The sequence below is a fragment of the Hypomesus transpacificus genome, chromosome 23 (assembly GCF_021917145.1).
Source record: "Hypomesus transpacificus isolate Combined female chromosome 23, fHypTra1, whole genome shotgun sequence".
Taxonomy (NCBI): Eukaryota; Metazoa; Chordata; class Actinopteri; order Osmeriformes; family Osmeridae; genus Hypomesus; species Hypomesus transpacificus.
In genome coordinates, this window is record NC_061082.1 from 3079637 (window position 1) to 3095505 (window position 15869).

The following is a 15869-nucleotide window of genomic DNA, read 5'->3' on the forward strand; positions in this document are numbered from 1 at the left end:
GCGCGGCAGAAAGTGACCGGCTGCAGCTCATGTTGACACAGAAGAATAAAATACTCGTTGGTCCAGACTGTCACGCTTGTGCACAGTGGACGTACACAGTCAGCACCTGTTTGTGGATGAGCTTCCATTCTATTTATGAGCCTGATTATTGTGAATTAATATGCAGGTCAACACAATGTATTTGTAATTCCATGATAGTGGAATACAGTGTCGTGTACATGTCGTACTTTCACCGCTCTTACCTCCGTGGCATAAACATTTGGTCATGGTGTCCTTCTTTGTACATTATGTGCATGCATGCACGCACCACTTCAGAAAAGATATGTAAACTTTAACTTTCTGAACACCGGAGGCGGAGACCAAAAAAAGGCAAATATATGATTGGGTTACCTACCTGTCAGTCAAGTAAATGGACTCGAGCACGTCAGGCACGCCCCTTAAAGTTGCCTCAAACAAAGACAGTCGGCGAGACGCAACCAAGGGAGCATCACCGAGCATCTGCAAACATGATAATATAGCTCATCTTAACAACCCGCTGTAGATCCCCGTTGCTGCTCAAAAAATTATTATCAGTGATCAGAGAAAAGGTAAACTCAGCCGAACAGAACCAGAACACTGTGTTCTCATGATGTCATACCTGTGGATTCTGCTGTTAGGGAGCCTGCTCATCGGGGCTCAGTCGCAAGGTAAGCTTTAATGCATTTACTGCTGGGTTTCTTTGTCTGTTTCGTGCCATATGGAGCTGCTTATGTTTTCAACCATTTTTTTATCAACATCCACTAGGATTTTCTTCCTCTAAAATGTACTTACTGTTCAATTTGTGCCAACTCTCATTTTGGTATAGGTGTGTCCTCTAATGGTTTTACTGACCTACATGGGCGTGGGCCTGTAGTCTACAGCACATCTATACCTAAAGTCTTTCTCTCACCAGTAGGTCTATAATATGCCTTCTATGTGACAATACATAGACTACTATTATGTAGACCCTGCCCCCCCAAAAACGATTCTGTATGCTATGTGATCCTAATTAAATCATGCACTTTTTTTCTCTTGAAACAAAGCTGTCTCTCGTCTGCTCTCACCCAGCCAGGTCATATGGGTCAGAAAGGTGTTTCATATGAAAACCCCCTTTTTTGTTGTTGAAGTAAAGCAGTGGGTGCGTTTCTGTGGGGTATAACAGTTTACAAAGTCTATTTAGTATTCAGATTGAGTTTGGGTCTCTCTCCCTCCATCTCTCTCTCTCTCTCTCTCTCTCTCTCTCTCTCTCTCTCTCTCTCTCTCTCTCTCTCTCGCTCTCTCTCTCTCTCTCTCCGTTTGTGTGTGTCTGTTTAGCCGAACTGGAGGGCAGGTCTCTGTAACCCAATCCAGCCCAGCTGCTGACAACACCCACCACATAGAACCAGTTTCAGCGCCTTGATTTTCCTAAGGCGATGTGTATATGAGAGGGTGGGAAAAGCTCAATTTATTGTGTGTCTGTGTGTGTGTGTACACAGATGTGAGTGTGTGTCTGTGTTTAGTTGTAAAGACCAAAGAGCTATGGGATGTGTGCCATGTGCTTTGTGTGTTGTGTGTAACACTCAACAGTGAAGACACATGAAAGTGTATTGCTTAGTGAAGTCACCATTCACACACACGCACACACACACACACACACACACACACACGCAGCACAACAGCTCGGACAGTCTATTGGGAGGTGTGCTACCAGGCCTGTGTATAGATTGTATGATTGGGGCTAAACAGCTCCACAGAGAGCGGAAGTACAGTTTTCACTCCAGCCTTCCACACAATGGTAGTACCTGAGGGAACAAGGTGTTCCTCAACTACCTGCTATATCAACTGACAGGCAGTTCACATTATTTTAGGGGGCCTGCTGTTACAGGGCAAGGCCCATTTTTATATATACAGAATATAAATAGACAGTAACCATCCCTACATGGCTTATGTGACTACATACAATATTTTCTACAGTAAGCTTGTGCAGTTCATGGAATCTTAGCAGTTGTGTAAGTGATTCTGCCAGTTATCTACTGTCCCTCTCTCTTCCCTCTCGTCCAGGTCTCCTATAGATCTGCTTGCCCCACCCCCAACTCTGCCACTCACAAGAACATTCTGTTCTGTTCCCTCTGTTTGCCACTTCCTTCTCCTAACACACACGTGAAGCATAGGGGATATACTGTGGCACAAAACACACACGCAACAAAAAACATCCCCTCCCACCCTTCCCATCCACCCACACACACCCACACGCTCAGGCCAAACCAGCCTATTGGACATTGGAACAGACCCAGACGAGAACAGACCAAGCATAGTCTCCATCCTCCCTTTCGTACAGGGTTAAAGTTGTAGAGATACACCTTTGCTAAATGTAAAGAGTTTTTTTGTGACTGAGTTGTGGATTAGCAATCTTTGCTAATCTTTGCTCCCTTTGCCTGTGACTTTATCGATATATTGTGTAGTAATAATGTGTAATTAGTTATCTCATAAATCCCAAGGCCTTTTTTCAACCTACTGTTAATTTCTTATTATTTTTATATCCTTGTCTATAGATTAAAAAATGAAGTGACTAAGGGGAATAGAAGTTAGGGGGGATGTATTAACACTACAATAGATTTATTGGCATAAAAAAATGTTGTACATCTAATGGTGTTGGCAGTGTCGCTGCTTGTCTCATAGTGTGTGTGTGTGTGTGTGTGTCTGTGTGTGTGCACTCATTTCACTAAGACTCAGTGGCCCATTAGAAGAATCGTTAGAGTGTGAGCATGGCTACTGTTTCTGTTTCTGGCATACAACAGAGGAATTTTGCAGCTCTATGTGGAACACACGCACACACGCACACACACTTATGACTCAGACTATTGCATTAGAGCTGAGTTTCCACCTTAGTGGCAAAGCCCAGGGTCCCAGGTTAATAAGGGCATGACTGAATATTGATATATCATGTGATCTAATCTCAACTGAAGCTTTAAACCAGTCAGAGCAGTATGGCTCTTTGGGAATAGATACTCATGTGATACGAGAAAATGATTAATTTACAACACCCAAACATTTTTTACCCCAGAAATATCTGAAGAACCTGCTGGGGACCTAGAAGCTGCAGAACCGGAGCCTGCAGCGGAGGAGGTACCTGCAGCTGCTGAGGAGACAGAGGCTGTAGAACCAGAAGCTACACCAGAAGAGGAACCTGCAGAGGCAGAGGAGACGGAGCCTGCAGGACCAGAAGACACACCAGAAGCAGAACCTGCAGAGGCAGAGGAGGCAGAGGAGACAGAGGTTGTAGAACCAGAAGCCACACCAGAAGCGGAAACTCCGGAGGCTGCACCAGAAGAGGAACCTGCAGGGCCAGAGGAGACAGAGGTTGTAGAACCAGAGGCTGGCGAGCCAGAGGCGGCAGAACCAGATGCTGCAGCAGCGCCAGAGGATGGTAAAACAGAGGGGGATTCTGTAGAAACTGTGGGGGAAGAAGAGATAGTCCCCGCAGAGGGGGAAAAGACAGGTGAGAGAGAGACTCTTCCACATACACATGTTTTTAACATGGTTTGTGTTTGAATGATATAAACATACTTGCGAATATTATACTATTAACTTAAATGGATAATACTTGAGCAGGATCTCATGAACGTTTTTAAATGTCTCTTTATTAGAAGGGGAAGCAGCCCCAGAGGAGCCTGCCGCAGGTACTGTAGGCTTCTTTGTCAACAACCATCAAATAACCTGTGTACAACTTCCACACAACCTTTCCCCTCCTCCTCACCACCCCAATGGGTCTAACATGCATGTCAATACTCACAATGCTCAAAGTGTGTGTGTGTGTAGGGAATGATTGATTCGGTACACATGTGGAAAAGTGCCCCAACAGGTTTTTTCTCCTGACATAGTGTTCAAACTCAGTCACACTGACCTGCATAATGTGCAGCACTGTTTTAAAGGCCTACCCCTTTCAGAGGGACCAACCAGTCCAGAGGAATCTTCATAAGAGAAAGAATACCCACTTTTTAGTTTTTGCAATCATCTTCAATCAAGTAGTCCTCTCTATGGATTCAGTTTATTTATGCCTAGCAGAAGTCTTTTCTCCTGATGTTTTTTCATCATGAAGACCAATTCTTAATTCATGCCATAACTAGCAATGACCTCATTCCTTAGTAACATAGTTGCTAAGAGGGAGTGTCTTAGTCCCCCGTCCAGGATACAGTTGCTTGGAAAAGGGGCCTCAAGGTGCCGACTGACAACGAACATGCTCTCATTATAGCAAACAACATCAGATGATAGACTTCTGCTAGAATGTCCCCGTAACTTCCTACCCGACAAAGTCTGTGATTGGCTTGGGGGCCAGGATAGGAGAACAACAAGCTGCCTCCTTAATTAAACTCTTCATTGTGTTTGATCTGTCTCTTTCTGTTTTTCCTCCATCTCTAGTTCCTGCTGATCCCGAAACTGAAGCAGGTGAGATGGTCGTAAGAGTGATTAAGGTTACTCAGAATGGGAAGTGTATTGTGCTATAGGAAAGGCACTAATACAAATCCAACCACATGCACTTATGTAAATGTGCTTGGTTGATTTGTGTTCAGGTGACGGAGATTTGAATCTGGCAGATGCTCTTGGGGCCGAGGAAGAAGATGTGAAACCAGGCCGAAGCCGCAGCGGTGGTTCTGTGGGTCAGTATTAACCACTGTTAGTAATATACATCTAGGTCTGTAGACCATTGGCAGTTACAGAACCTGTATACAATACTAGAGTAGTTAACCAATAGATTCCAGTTGGATTCAAACACATTATCTAAATGCAGCATCTTTGGAAGACACATTGTCTTTTACTAAATGTGGTACTAGGCACAATCATACAGGAATCCCTGAGTCCAAAATGCAGCTTAACACGAGCTGTTTGGATCTTGTAGACATACATGTTCTATTTACATACAAGGCAATGGGGCACTTTTTCCCCAGTTGAGTAGGCATGTTTCCATGCTGCCTCAAGGTGGGGCTGGGTCATTGTCATCTAATACCAGTTGTAGAATAATGCTTAATCCAGTATCAATGGCAGCATTTACCATATCACCTTCATATACCTACCATACCACACCATATACCTTCACTCGTTTCAAAACTAAAATAGAAGTAATCTAGGCCAGAAACTCCAGTCAGAGTATGACACGTCAATTTCCTCAGGCTATGTACAGAATGTCTGACCTGGATCCCAAAGACAGAAAACTGGAATTATCTTCAAACACTATTTAGAACAATTCTAAGGAGGAGATTATACAATACCGATTAGCATTCATCAGCAATGGCATAAAATCGGTCCGTTTTTCATGTTGAAACATGAGCAAGGTGAGTCAGACAGTCGTTATCATGGGCTGTGTTTGCATGTGGATCAAAGAAAGTGGGAGTAGGGAGGGTGGGTGATGTTTGCATGCAAAAGTGGTAGAAAGTTTCTCAGGCATACCAGTCGGGACAGAAACTCTATAGCAATGAGCCCCAGGGCATCGATAGAATACCAGGTTGAATAACTTCTACTGTCTCTCTGTCCCAACCCTCTCACCCCCACCTATCTCTCTTTCTTTCTTTTTTTCCTTCCTTCTTTCTTTCTTTCTTTCTTTCTTTCTTTCTTTCTTTCTTTTTCTCTCTCTCTCTCTTTCTCTCTCTCTCTTTCTCTCTCTCTCTCTCTCTCTCTCTCTCTCTCTCTCTCTCTCTCTCTCTCTCTCTCTCTCTCTCTATCTCTCTCTCTGATTCTATCTCGCTATCTTTCCTCCTCTCTCTTTCTTTCTTCTGTTGCTTTTTCTCTCTCATTCTATCCAACTTCTTTCCCCCCCTTCCCTTCGTTCTCTCTTAACCCCCCCCCCCCCCCTCTGTTTCTCTCTCATTCTATATCTGTTTTCAATCTCCGTCCACTTCCCTGTCTCTCTCTATTTCTTTTTCTCGTTTGGATTCTCTTCCCTTTTCTTTCCCCCTCCCTCTCCCTGTCCTCTCTCTCCTTTTCCAGCCCACACAGGAGAAGCCGCTTCAGGTATGTTTCATTATCAATGAATGTTTTTGTCATTACACATTTGCATCTAAATCACTTCTCACACGCACAAATTGTCAACATAAATTCTTCCTGTGACTAACAATGTGTGTCTGTGTGTGGTTTGGCCCCCAGATGGTTCAGCCGAGGCTCAAGGTGAGCTCTTCACTGTCTTTATGTTTATGTGTTTATTTTGTCAGACTTAAAGAAGCCGTTAACTGCCTACCTTTGCCCCAGAGCGTTTCTATAGGGGCTCTATATACTTCCTCTGCTGTCAATGTTTCCATGACCACATGCAGGCCTCAGATAGGGGCTCAATGTCCTACCTGTCTCTTCATGTCAGCCCTCTCTACCTCAAATTCCAGTCTTTCACATGTATGTGTTGTGTGGGTGTATGAATCATCTTTACCTGCAGGGACACAATGTATTCTGAGTCATATATGTAATGTGTGTGCCATGAGTATGTATATGTTCTGTTTGTTTGTTTATACATATATTCAAGTGAGGGTGTGTGGGTGTGGGTATCGGTGGGTGTGGAGTATTGCCTAAGCACCTGGCTACCCCCTCCTCTCTCCTGGTCTCTCGGCGCTCTCTAGTCTATAGCATTTCATAATCACTGCATGATGAGTGATCTGCCACTAGGATAACCTGAGGGCTGTAATTAGCAAACAATTCATCTTAGCACTGCACAACACAGCATTGGACACACACAGCACAACACACATAGTTGTTTAACTTCGTTTGAGGTCTTTATAAAGTACATTAGTGAGATTTAGGTTTATATTATGTGATATTATATGTATATATATTATATGATATTATGTCCCAATCCCTGGAGTTTCTCTGGTCTCTTTGCTGGTATGTTTATAGTTACAGAGACATTACACTGACAAAACTGTGCTGACTAGATGTCAGTCTCTAACTGAAAGGTTATGGGCAATATGTGCTGAATGCAGCATGTGCAAGGAGACAAGAGAAACATGAATAGTACATGTCACAAGATGCTAGGTTTTCAACACCCGTACGCTACACTGTGGCAGATTATTACCCCTTACCCCTTGATAGTTGAGGTTGGCTGAGGGGGCAGTTCTATGGGCTTATGTGAAGCCCTCTGTGACATTGCTTGTAAAAAGGGCTATACAATAACATTTGATTTGATGTTAATGTTCTACCCATGTGCTCTTCCACAGAGGCTAGCTCTGGTTCGGCGGTGGCGGGTATTCTGAGTGCAGTGGGTGTGGCTCTGGTGGGAGCGATCAGTGGATACGTCGCCTATCAGAAGAAGAAGCTCTGTTTCAAGAACAGAGGTGGTGAGTTGTGGCTTTAAACGAGCATGGTACCCACAGTGTGCCGGCTAAGTGCTTTCGTGTTAAATGTCCTTTGTCTTCAGCAGCAGACCCAGAGAGCGCCAGGAAGCAGGAGGCTGAAGCACAGTCTGATCCCCAGGGTAGGGAACGAACCACACCCTGCTAGCACACACACCCACACACAACCACACACACAGATACACCCCCACACACACACACCCACACACACAACCACACACACAACCACACACACATACACACACATACACCCCCATGCACACACACACGCACCCACACACACAAAGGTCAAGCCCAGCCATGTAGCTAATTTACTCTTAGAACCATTTGCTCATGTAAATTGATGTGCATGCATACATGGGTTTGCCAACCCATAACAGTACATGTTTTTCCCTGTTCACAGTCCTCAGCAACCTCCTGAGCTCCTCCTAGACCCTGTGGCGGTCCAGACCAGCAGGACCGACGGGTGTTCCTTCGCTGAACCAGGCTGAAGCTCCACCTCAGCCTGAATCTGGATAGTTAGAATACTGTGAGTTAGTGAGGCTGGAGGAGGGGGGCTGACCACCCCCACTCCTAACAAGCTGTAGGTGTGTGTGTGTGAGAGGTATCAATAGGATATCTGTCTGACATCAGTCTGATTCTGTTAAGTGTTGGGTTACATTGTCTGTCCCCTAAACAGAGCTGAACTGTTTTTTTCCACTAATTCCGCAAGGTTCTTTTCTTTTCTTTTGTTGTGCAATCAAGGTACCTGTGATAACTACAATCACACTTGTCTATAGTCAACTGTTCCTTTAGTGTCTGATTTACATTCAATGATTAGCCTGAGAGATCAAAACACAATAATTACTTAAGATTATTTGGACCTTCAATTTTAAATACCCCTCTCACCTGCTATGCTCTTAATTGAAAGGGAATAGTGCAAAGTTTTGATGTCAGATCTACATGAAATGATGAGACAGTGATGCACACGTCACTTCTAACTTAAAAACGTAAAGTTTGCATTCGTTCGAATCTCTGTTTAGCAGACTGATGTCAGTTTAGCTGTGTTTGTGTTGGGTGTGGGCGGGGCTTAGGTATCTTCACCGGGGTGTTTGTCTGGAAATATAGAATGTACTGAACCTGTAGTAGTGGTGATCTAGTCTGTGTCACATTGTAATGATGTTCCTCCTCCAGTGCCTTATCCTGGACACAGTCTGCCCATGCAGGCTAGTGTACTCATGCTTTACCATGTCTGTCTGACTGTCACACGGGCCAGAAAACAGTTCTGACAATGTGTGCCTAGAATTGTCAAATGTGTCACCTCATACATTTATGTGACCGCAATGCTGCATCACCATAGAGATTGCAAATAAACAAGTTTATAAGATTACACCAAGATTGTTTGCTAGGGATGTGTTATGTACATGTCCTCTCCCTGGAAGGTGTAGTAGGGCCATTGGGCCTTCACCAGCTCTCTGCTTTTTGATCCATGAAGGCAACGCACATAAGCTCAGTTCAGGGAGAAGGATGTGAATTGAGAGGTGGCAGGAAGTGATTCAACAAGGCCACTGGAAATGACCTGTAGGTCGTAGGTGTCAAAGCAGATCAGCTCTTCTTTATCATTTATTTTCCGTGGCTATGAGCATGATACCAGGGAGGTCTGTTCACTTTATCTTTCTCTAGCCCAGTAGCAGAGGGTGGTGGCAGACAAAGAAGAGTAATTGACACAAACACACAACATAATTCACTGGTGATTAAATAAGAACTCTTTTGGAGAAGCACTTTCTTATACGGTACACATCTTGAGTATAATACATATTTAGAGAATACATGTTGACATATAGAGTTATCCATTTTTTCTTCTATTTAATGAATCCCATTGTTATTGTGCATTTTGAATTTATATGTGTGTGATTTATATCTCTTGGCACTTATTGTTTCATTTGTTTAATTTCTTTTTGAATTGTGTAAATAACATTGAAAAGGTGAATAAAGAAGATATGAGAGGGGGGAACCTGTGTGTCTGATCTGAGTTCTAGTGTTGCTATAGCTTGGTGTCTTCGTCAAACTGTGTTATGCACAGAAACAGAAACCTGAGCTGTCAGGTTAATCCAGATTTTATTAGTGCTGGGATTCGCACACATTAATGGCTCATACATTCACACCCTCTCTCACTCTCTCACTCTCTGACAGAAACACACACTTTAACACACACATGCATTCACAAACACAAAATAATGCGCGGTACACCCTCTTGGAGTGATTGGTAGTAATTGATGATGACACATTTAGAGCCAGAGGGATAAATGAGTAAATCAACAGCTATAGATGGGAAATTTTCCAAATCTCAACTATCAGCCACACCTGCATTCTCACGCTGGTAAAATTCATGGGAATATTTGATTGAAACTCAAATGACAAGCAATGACTCTACTGTCATGCTTGCATGACTCACACTTACAGGATGAAATAAACGGGGTCAAATGCATATAATCTTTCCCATGTGGCCTTCTTTATTAAGCCTTCATTGTATTAGACTATACCATAACTAACCCCTTTTTCCCCTGATCCTATAAGATATCATGAGGAGACCAAATTCAGATTGGGTAACTACGGTGGCCCTGAAGTGCAAACCACACCCCCTAATATGAGTACATCCCCCAAATGAAAACACTCCCCCCCAATACGAGTCAACTCCCACCAAATCGGATGACTTGTTCACCTCCCCCCAAAACAAAAACGCGCTCCCCCAAATGGAAAACGACATTACATTAACTCAAAAACACATTACATTAACTCTGAACGGAAAGGGTAGGTACTACGCTTTAGCGCTGATTGGATGCAGTAGGCTAACTAACAAGAAATATGAAATTGATCAACAGAAGTACAAAATGCAATAGCCTGGCAGAGTTACGTGCACCAGAACATTTGTTTGGCTATCGAAGAATGTAGCAAATAGTAGGCTACTTAGGCAAAAGTATTTCGTGTTAAATGTAAAAATCGATAGCCAAACAACTATCCTGGTCCATGTTACTCTGTCATTGTGGCATTTCATTCTTCTGTAGTGGACTATTAGTAAGAAAAGTCCTGCTTCCTTCAACTGCGTTTTTAGCGTGCGCATAGGCTACTTATACTGTGAAACGTCAACAGCAGATCTAAGATTGTTTCATAGGAATGACCCTGATTAAAATAAAGAGTAGTGTAATGACTCTGAATTGTAAACATTAATGTTTCCTCTTTCCTTCCAATCAAAACGATTAAGTTCATGATAATGACAGAGTTACGTGGACTAGTTGTTTGGCTATCGATGTTTACGTTTAACACGCAATTTATGCTTTTGCATACGTAGCCTATGCTACATGCTTCGATACCCAAATAAATGTACTGGTGCACGTAACTCGTCAGGCTATTGCATTTTGTACTTCTGTCGAACAATTTCTTATTTCTTGTTAGTTAGCCTACTGCATCCAATCAGCGCTAAATTGTAGTACCTACACTTTCCGTTCAGAGTTAATGTAATGTGTTTTTGAGTTAATGTAATGTCGTTTTCCATTTGGGGGAGCGCGTTTTTGTATTGGGGGGAGGTGAACAAGTCATCCGATTTGGGGGGAGTTGACTCGTATTGGGGGGGGGGAGCGCGTTTTTGTATTGGGGGGAGGTGAACAAGTCATCCGATTTGGGGGGAGTTGACTCGTATTGGGGGGGAGTATTTTCATTTTTGGGGGGAGGTGAACAAGTCATCCGATTTGGGGGGAGTTGACTCGTATTGGGGGGGAGTATTTTCATTTGGGGGATGTACTCATATTAGGGGATGTCATTTGCACTTCAGGGCCACCGTAGGTAACTCACCTTTACTAGATTCCTCCCATTGACTCGCAGTACTACCATTACGGTAAAGAAAAGGTCGACGTCAGTGCCCAAGCAGTGTGGCATTTATCAACTTTGATTCTCGTCGTTGTGGCAGAAGGAGGTATGTTATGGTAAGATGTGGACATTTACGGACCGATGCCACGTTGTAAAAAAGTGAACATTTGGATGGTCTTCCCTATTAAACTTAAGATATGTTAACCTGCACGTTATGATGCAATCCGATACTTAATTAGTTTGCTCCAATTTAGTCAACTTCGACTCAGGAAGACGGCTTGCGTGATCTGTGGACACTCGCATCACCAAGGCTAATGTTTAATTTACGGTCTGTAAATTAGTTGACCAGTGCAGCGAAATGTGCAATGTGAAATATTTGTGAAGCAATTCTTCGTAAGATCCTGACCAGGTCTGCCATGAATTGAGTTTCGAGGAAGTTAAGAACAAGCGGACTGCTTTACTAAGCCAGTACGTTTTATTTTCCTTGATCCTGTTGTAGATACAGACCTGGACGACATCAGGACATTATGGATCTTAAAGGCCTTCTGAGGTAGAAATACTAAGAAAATACCGTATTCTAAGTCTGTTGTAACTTTAACTCACACTGCTAGTTTATGAATGATCACCAGTGTGGATTGTACTTTAACCATTCTTCTTCCTAACCGTTATCCCTCCACAGGATCCGCCCACAGGTGTCCCTGCTACTGCTCCTTGTTACATTTAGCGATATCACTCAGGCAGATGTTGACAGAAAACCCAACTTTGTCCTGATGATGGTGGATGATCTGGGGATTGGGGATGTGGGTTGCTATGGCAATGACACTATCAGGTATACCTGGAAACTTGGATCCTTGCTGTTACTGACAAAACCAACCAAAGACGTCTTTACTACTCACTTTGTACTGCTCTCTTGTACCCCCTTTACAATACTCCTATATTACATGTGTCACACACCAGGGACAGTCCACAAACCCAGTCTCCATCAAAAACGAGTAGAACTTGGGCAATATCTCTTTCTTTCTCTCCCTGCCCTCCCCTTTTCTGTGTCTGCGTCTCTCCCTCTGCTTCCCAGAACCCCTCACATTGATCGTCTGGCAGAGGAGGGGGTGAAGCTGACTCAGCACATTTCTGCTGCTCCTCTCTGCACCCCTAGCAGGGCTGCCTTCATGACTGGACGCTATGCTCTACGCTCAGGTAACACACACACACACACCCATACCCTCTGTTCTCTGTTGACCTACTGTTACCTGACTGTTGTTACCTTGCTGTTTCTCTGTGCTGCTGCTGCTGCTGCTGCTGCTGCTGTTGTTGTTGTTGTACGTGTGTACCAGGCCTGGGCAGCACAGGTCGTGTACAGGTGTTGCTGTTCTTGGCGGGTTCGGGGGGGCTGCCGCCTACTGAGACCACCTTTGCCAAGAGACTGCAGGAGCAAGGATACACCACTGGCCTCGTGGGTAAGAAACTCTGCAGATGGACATGTTTGTGAAAAGGGATCATGTTAATAGGTTGTTTTGTTTTAGTAAGGATATTTTTGTTGTTGATGGGATGTTAGCAGTTAAGGATAAGGAAGTGTTTTTTTTTTGGTTTTGTTCAAAGAAATACCATGTATCTGTGTGTGTAGGTAAGTGGCACCTGGGAGTAAACTGCAAATATAGAGGGGACAACTGCCACCACCCCAACAACCATGGCTTTGACTTCTTCTATGGTTTGCCCTTCACACTATTTAACGACTGTCTACCTGGTGCCGGGCATGACGTCCTGGTCGACGTTCAGGACACACTCTGGCAGCTTTCACTGCTGGGTGGGCTGGCCCTTCTCACTCTGGTGGGTGGCAGAGAGAGAGGGAGAAAGTGTGTGTGTGTGTTTGTTTGTGTGTCTTACCCCTCCGTGTCCCATTCCAGGTGTGTGTGCATGCCAGTGGCCTGTTGGAAGTCAGTATGTGGGTGATCCTAGCATTAAGCTCTCTCAGTATGCTGGCATTCATGGTGTGGTTCGTGCCCTTTAAACTCCTGCCCACTTGGAACTGCATCATCATGAGAAACCAGGAAGTGGTGGAGCAGCCCATGAACTTGGACACCCTGCCCCAGAAGTTGCTGGGAGAGGCCCAGGGATTCATAGAGAGGTTAGATGCCTTCTCTACACATGCCACATCTACAATCAGTCAAAACTTTTAGTCTAAAACTACAGGCACCATTACATTTGCGCATTCTATGCAGATTGTCATGTCACTTCCTGTTGTATGACGTTTTGACACCAGAAACGCAGACCGCCCCTTCCTGTTGTTCCTGTCACTAGCCCATGTGCACACCCCCATGTTCTCTACTCCTGCCTTCAAAGGACACAGCCGCCACGGTAGCTATGGAGACAATGTTGAGGAGATGGACTGGATCATTGGTGAGAGAATAGAGGATTCAGTGACATAATAGTGAAAGGCAGAAGTAATACAATAGATCATCTCAATTTTTTTAAAGTTATTCAGCAATCAATATAATCATTTTTCTGCTCAATATTACATTACACTTAACATGTCGGATTCCCAGGCCAGGTAACTGAGATGGTGGATAGTTTGGGGCTGGCCAGCAACACTCTTATGTACTTCACCTCTGACCATGGAGGACACATAGAGGATGAACATGGAGGCTGGAACGGAATATACAAAGGTAAACGCCTCACACATGCATACACACACACACACACACACACATGTTCTAAATTAAAATACTCTAATAAGCCATTACTGCAACTCCCCTTCCCAGGGGGTAAGGCAATGGGGGGCTGGGAGGGGGGCATCCGAGTACCAGGCATAATTCGCTGGCCTGGCAGGCTGCCGGCGGGGAAGGCAGTAGACGAGCCCACCAGCCTCATGGATCTGTATCCCACCCTAATCAATCTTGCCGAGGCCACGCCCTCAGACAGGTAGGCACATGTGGCCGTGTGGTCCTAGTGTCCTCCATATGACAAAACAAACAAGGAAACAAACATCGTTTTTTGTTTGTTTGTTGACATGAGTTGTCTTTCCCAGGCTGCTGGACGGTTATGATCTTATGCCTTTGCTGGAGGGGAGGACGAGGAGTTCAGAACACGAGTTCATGTTCCATTACTGTGGGGTCTACCTCAACGCTGTGCGCTGGCACCCGGCCGGAAGTGAGTACTGACGCACACGCCATACACAGGTAGATTGTTGTAGTCCTGTTGTTGGTGTTAAAACCAATGCCATAGCCATGGAGTCAACATTGGGGGGGGGGGGGGGGGGGGGGGGGGGGGGGGGGGGCATTTTTATTTTATGATAATTTTGGACAGTGTGCGTGGTTGCCTGTCGTAGCGTAGCACATTTATGTTTTTATTTCATTATATTGGGGGGGGGGGGGACATTTTGACCAGATTTGAATATTTGGGGGAAGATATATTATGATTACGGCCTTGGTTAAAACATTACGGCCTTGGTTAAACATGTGCACGTCGCCTGTGTGCCTGCAGGTGACTCTATCTACAAGGCACATTTCTTCACCCCCAACTTCTCCCCCTCTGGTGCCGGTGGCTGCTATAACACCAAGGTGTGTCTCTGTCATGGAGATCACGTGACCCACCATGACCCCCCTCTCCTGTTTGACCTCCACACCGACCCCTCAGAGACACGTCCCTTGACTCCAGCCAGCGAACCTCGCTACGCTGAGGTCTTGGAACAGACCGCCAAAGCAGTTGAGCATCACAGCAGAACCATCACACACTCTCCTTCACCGGCACACACACATACATCTGACCCAGCCCCTAGCCAGCTGTCCTGGGAGAAGATCCTGTGGAGACCTTGGCTTCAGCCCTGCTGTGGAACCTTTCCCTTTTGTGGCTGTACAGAGAACTCTACACAAGCCTGACCTAACACATTCATTTTCACTGACATAACACACACACGCATACATACATTTCTGTCTCCGCCAAGCCAGGGTGTGCCTCTGTTGCAGGGAACAGTTCAACATTCCTGAGCTGTGAAGTGAAAGATTAAACTATTAATTGTTGTTGTGTTTTAACTAGAGAAGTTACATATATACCCAGAAAAAGGGTTTCAAGTTTAACCTTTTTCTAGTGGGTTTTTTTGTACAATAAGATTTTTGAGTTGAGAAGTCTTGATATCAACCAGACCTAAAATGTAAATTGTGACAGGACCTTTTGATAAAGGAAAAAACAAATTGTGTCTGCACTGTCATTTTTTAAATGTACTTTTTGCTGTTCCCTTCAGTGTTCCCTCAGCTCCTTCCCTTTCACATATGGACATGGTGGCTTAAGCACAGCATTATCCACTTCATTATTTATACTTGTACATCCAGTTCGACCTTTAATAATGAAAGCATGGCATCTCTGGAATGTTACAGTGTGCAGCCTTTCTGCTTTCTGCTGTGTCAGGGCTGGAGAATTGATGACTGTGCTGTGGCTTAGTCACCAGCAGGGGGCAGGGCAGCCATGCACTCCATGATGAGAAGACAGTTACCAACACAAATATGAGTACTGGGCAGTTATTGTCTCTAACACTCACCTGTATCAAGTGTTTCTGGGGTCAAATGTGTGTCATGTGGGTCATGGTTCGTGAATGCAAGTGTAGTGTTGTCAGTGTGTTTTGTTGGACAATGGACAGCCTATCTGATCTGTATGGAGCCATCCTCCTTGCAGGAACATTCTGGAAGAGACTCAGACACACGGTATACAGTA

General features: G+C 44.5%; 2 protein-coding genes across 9 annotated transcripts; both read left to right on the forward strand.

The window, feature by feature from the left end:
• Positions 1-438: 438 nt before the first annotated feature.
• si:ch211-39i22.1 (protein TsetseEP) lies at positions 439-9315 on the forward strand. Of its 2 annotated transcripts, none has more exons than XM_047046855.1 (10): positions 439-686; positions 3062-3496; positions 3645-3677; positions 4417-4443; positions 4569-4655; positions 5980-6003; positions 6136-6156; positions 7191-7310; positions 7391-7447; positions 7729-9315. In XM_047046855.1, exons 1-10 carry the CDS (start codon positions 626-628, stop codon positions 7755-7757), a joined length of 894 nt encoding a protein of 297 aa, XP_046902811.1. In that variant the 5' UTR covers positions 439-625; the 3' UTR covers positions 7758-9315. The 2 variants fall into 2 exon arrangements, with proteins under 2 accessions (XP_046902811.1, XP_046902813.1); XM_047046857.1 differs by having other exon boundaries at positions 7394-7447.
• A 1755-nt stretch (positions 9316-11070) lies between these two features.
• On the forward strand, positions 11071-15355 carry arsh (arylsulfatase H). 7 transcript variants are annotated; one of them, XM_047047607.1, is made up of 13 exons: positions 11071-11284; positions 11423-11496; positions 11668-11718; positions 11848-11997; positions 12241-12362; positions 12500-12622; positions 12790-12992; positions 13070-13290; positions 13426-13562; positions 13709-13828; positions 13925-14084; positions 14191-14312; positions 14646-15355. In XM_047047607.1, the coding sequence occupies exons 1-13, from the start codon at positions 11282-11284 to the stop codon at positions 15038-15040; spliced, it is 1881 nt and encodes a 626-aa protein (XP_046903563.1). In that variant the 5' UTR covers positions 11071-11281; the 3' UTR covers positions 15041-15355. The 7 variants fall into 7 exon arrangements, with proteins under 7 accessions (XP_046903563.1, XP_046903565.1, XP_046903566.1 ...); XM_047047609.1 differs by having other exon boundaries at positions 11071-11496; XM_047047610.1 differs by lacking the exon at positions 11423-11496.
• The last annotated feature ends 514 nt before the right edge of the window (positions 15356-15869 follow it).

Coding starts and splice junctions, on each gene's coding strand:
- si:ch211-39i22.1 (XM_047046855.1), top strand. CDS start 626: ATGATGTCATACCTGTGGATTCTGCTGTTAGGGAGCCTGCTCATCGGG. Junction 4,444..4,568: donor TGATCCCGAAACTGAAGCAG/GTGAGATGGTCG, acceptor ATTTGTGTTCAG/GTGACGGAGATTTGAATCTG. Junction 4,656..5,979: donor CCGCAGCGGTGGTTCTGTGG/GTCAGTATTAAC, acceptor CTCCTTTTCCAG/CCCACACAGGAGAAGCCGCT.
- arsh (XM_047047607.1), top strand. Junction 11,998..12,240: donor TATGGCAATGACACTATCAG/GTATACCTGGAA, acceptor TCTGCTTCCCAG/AACCCCTCACATTGATCGTC. Junction 13,291..13,425: donor GCCCAGGGATTCATAGAGAG/GTTAGATGCCTT, acceptor TTTTGACACCAG/AAACGCAGACCGCCCCTTCC.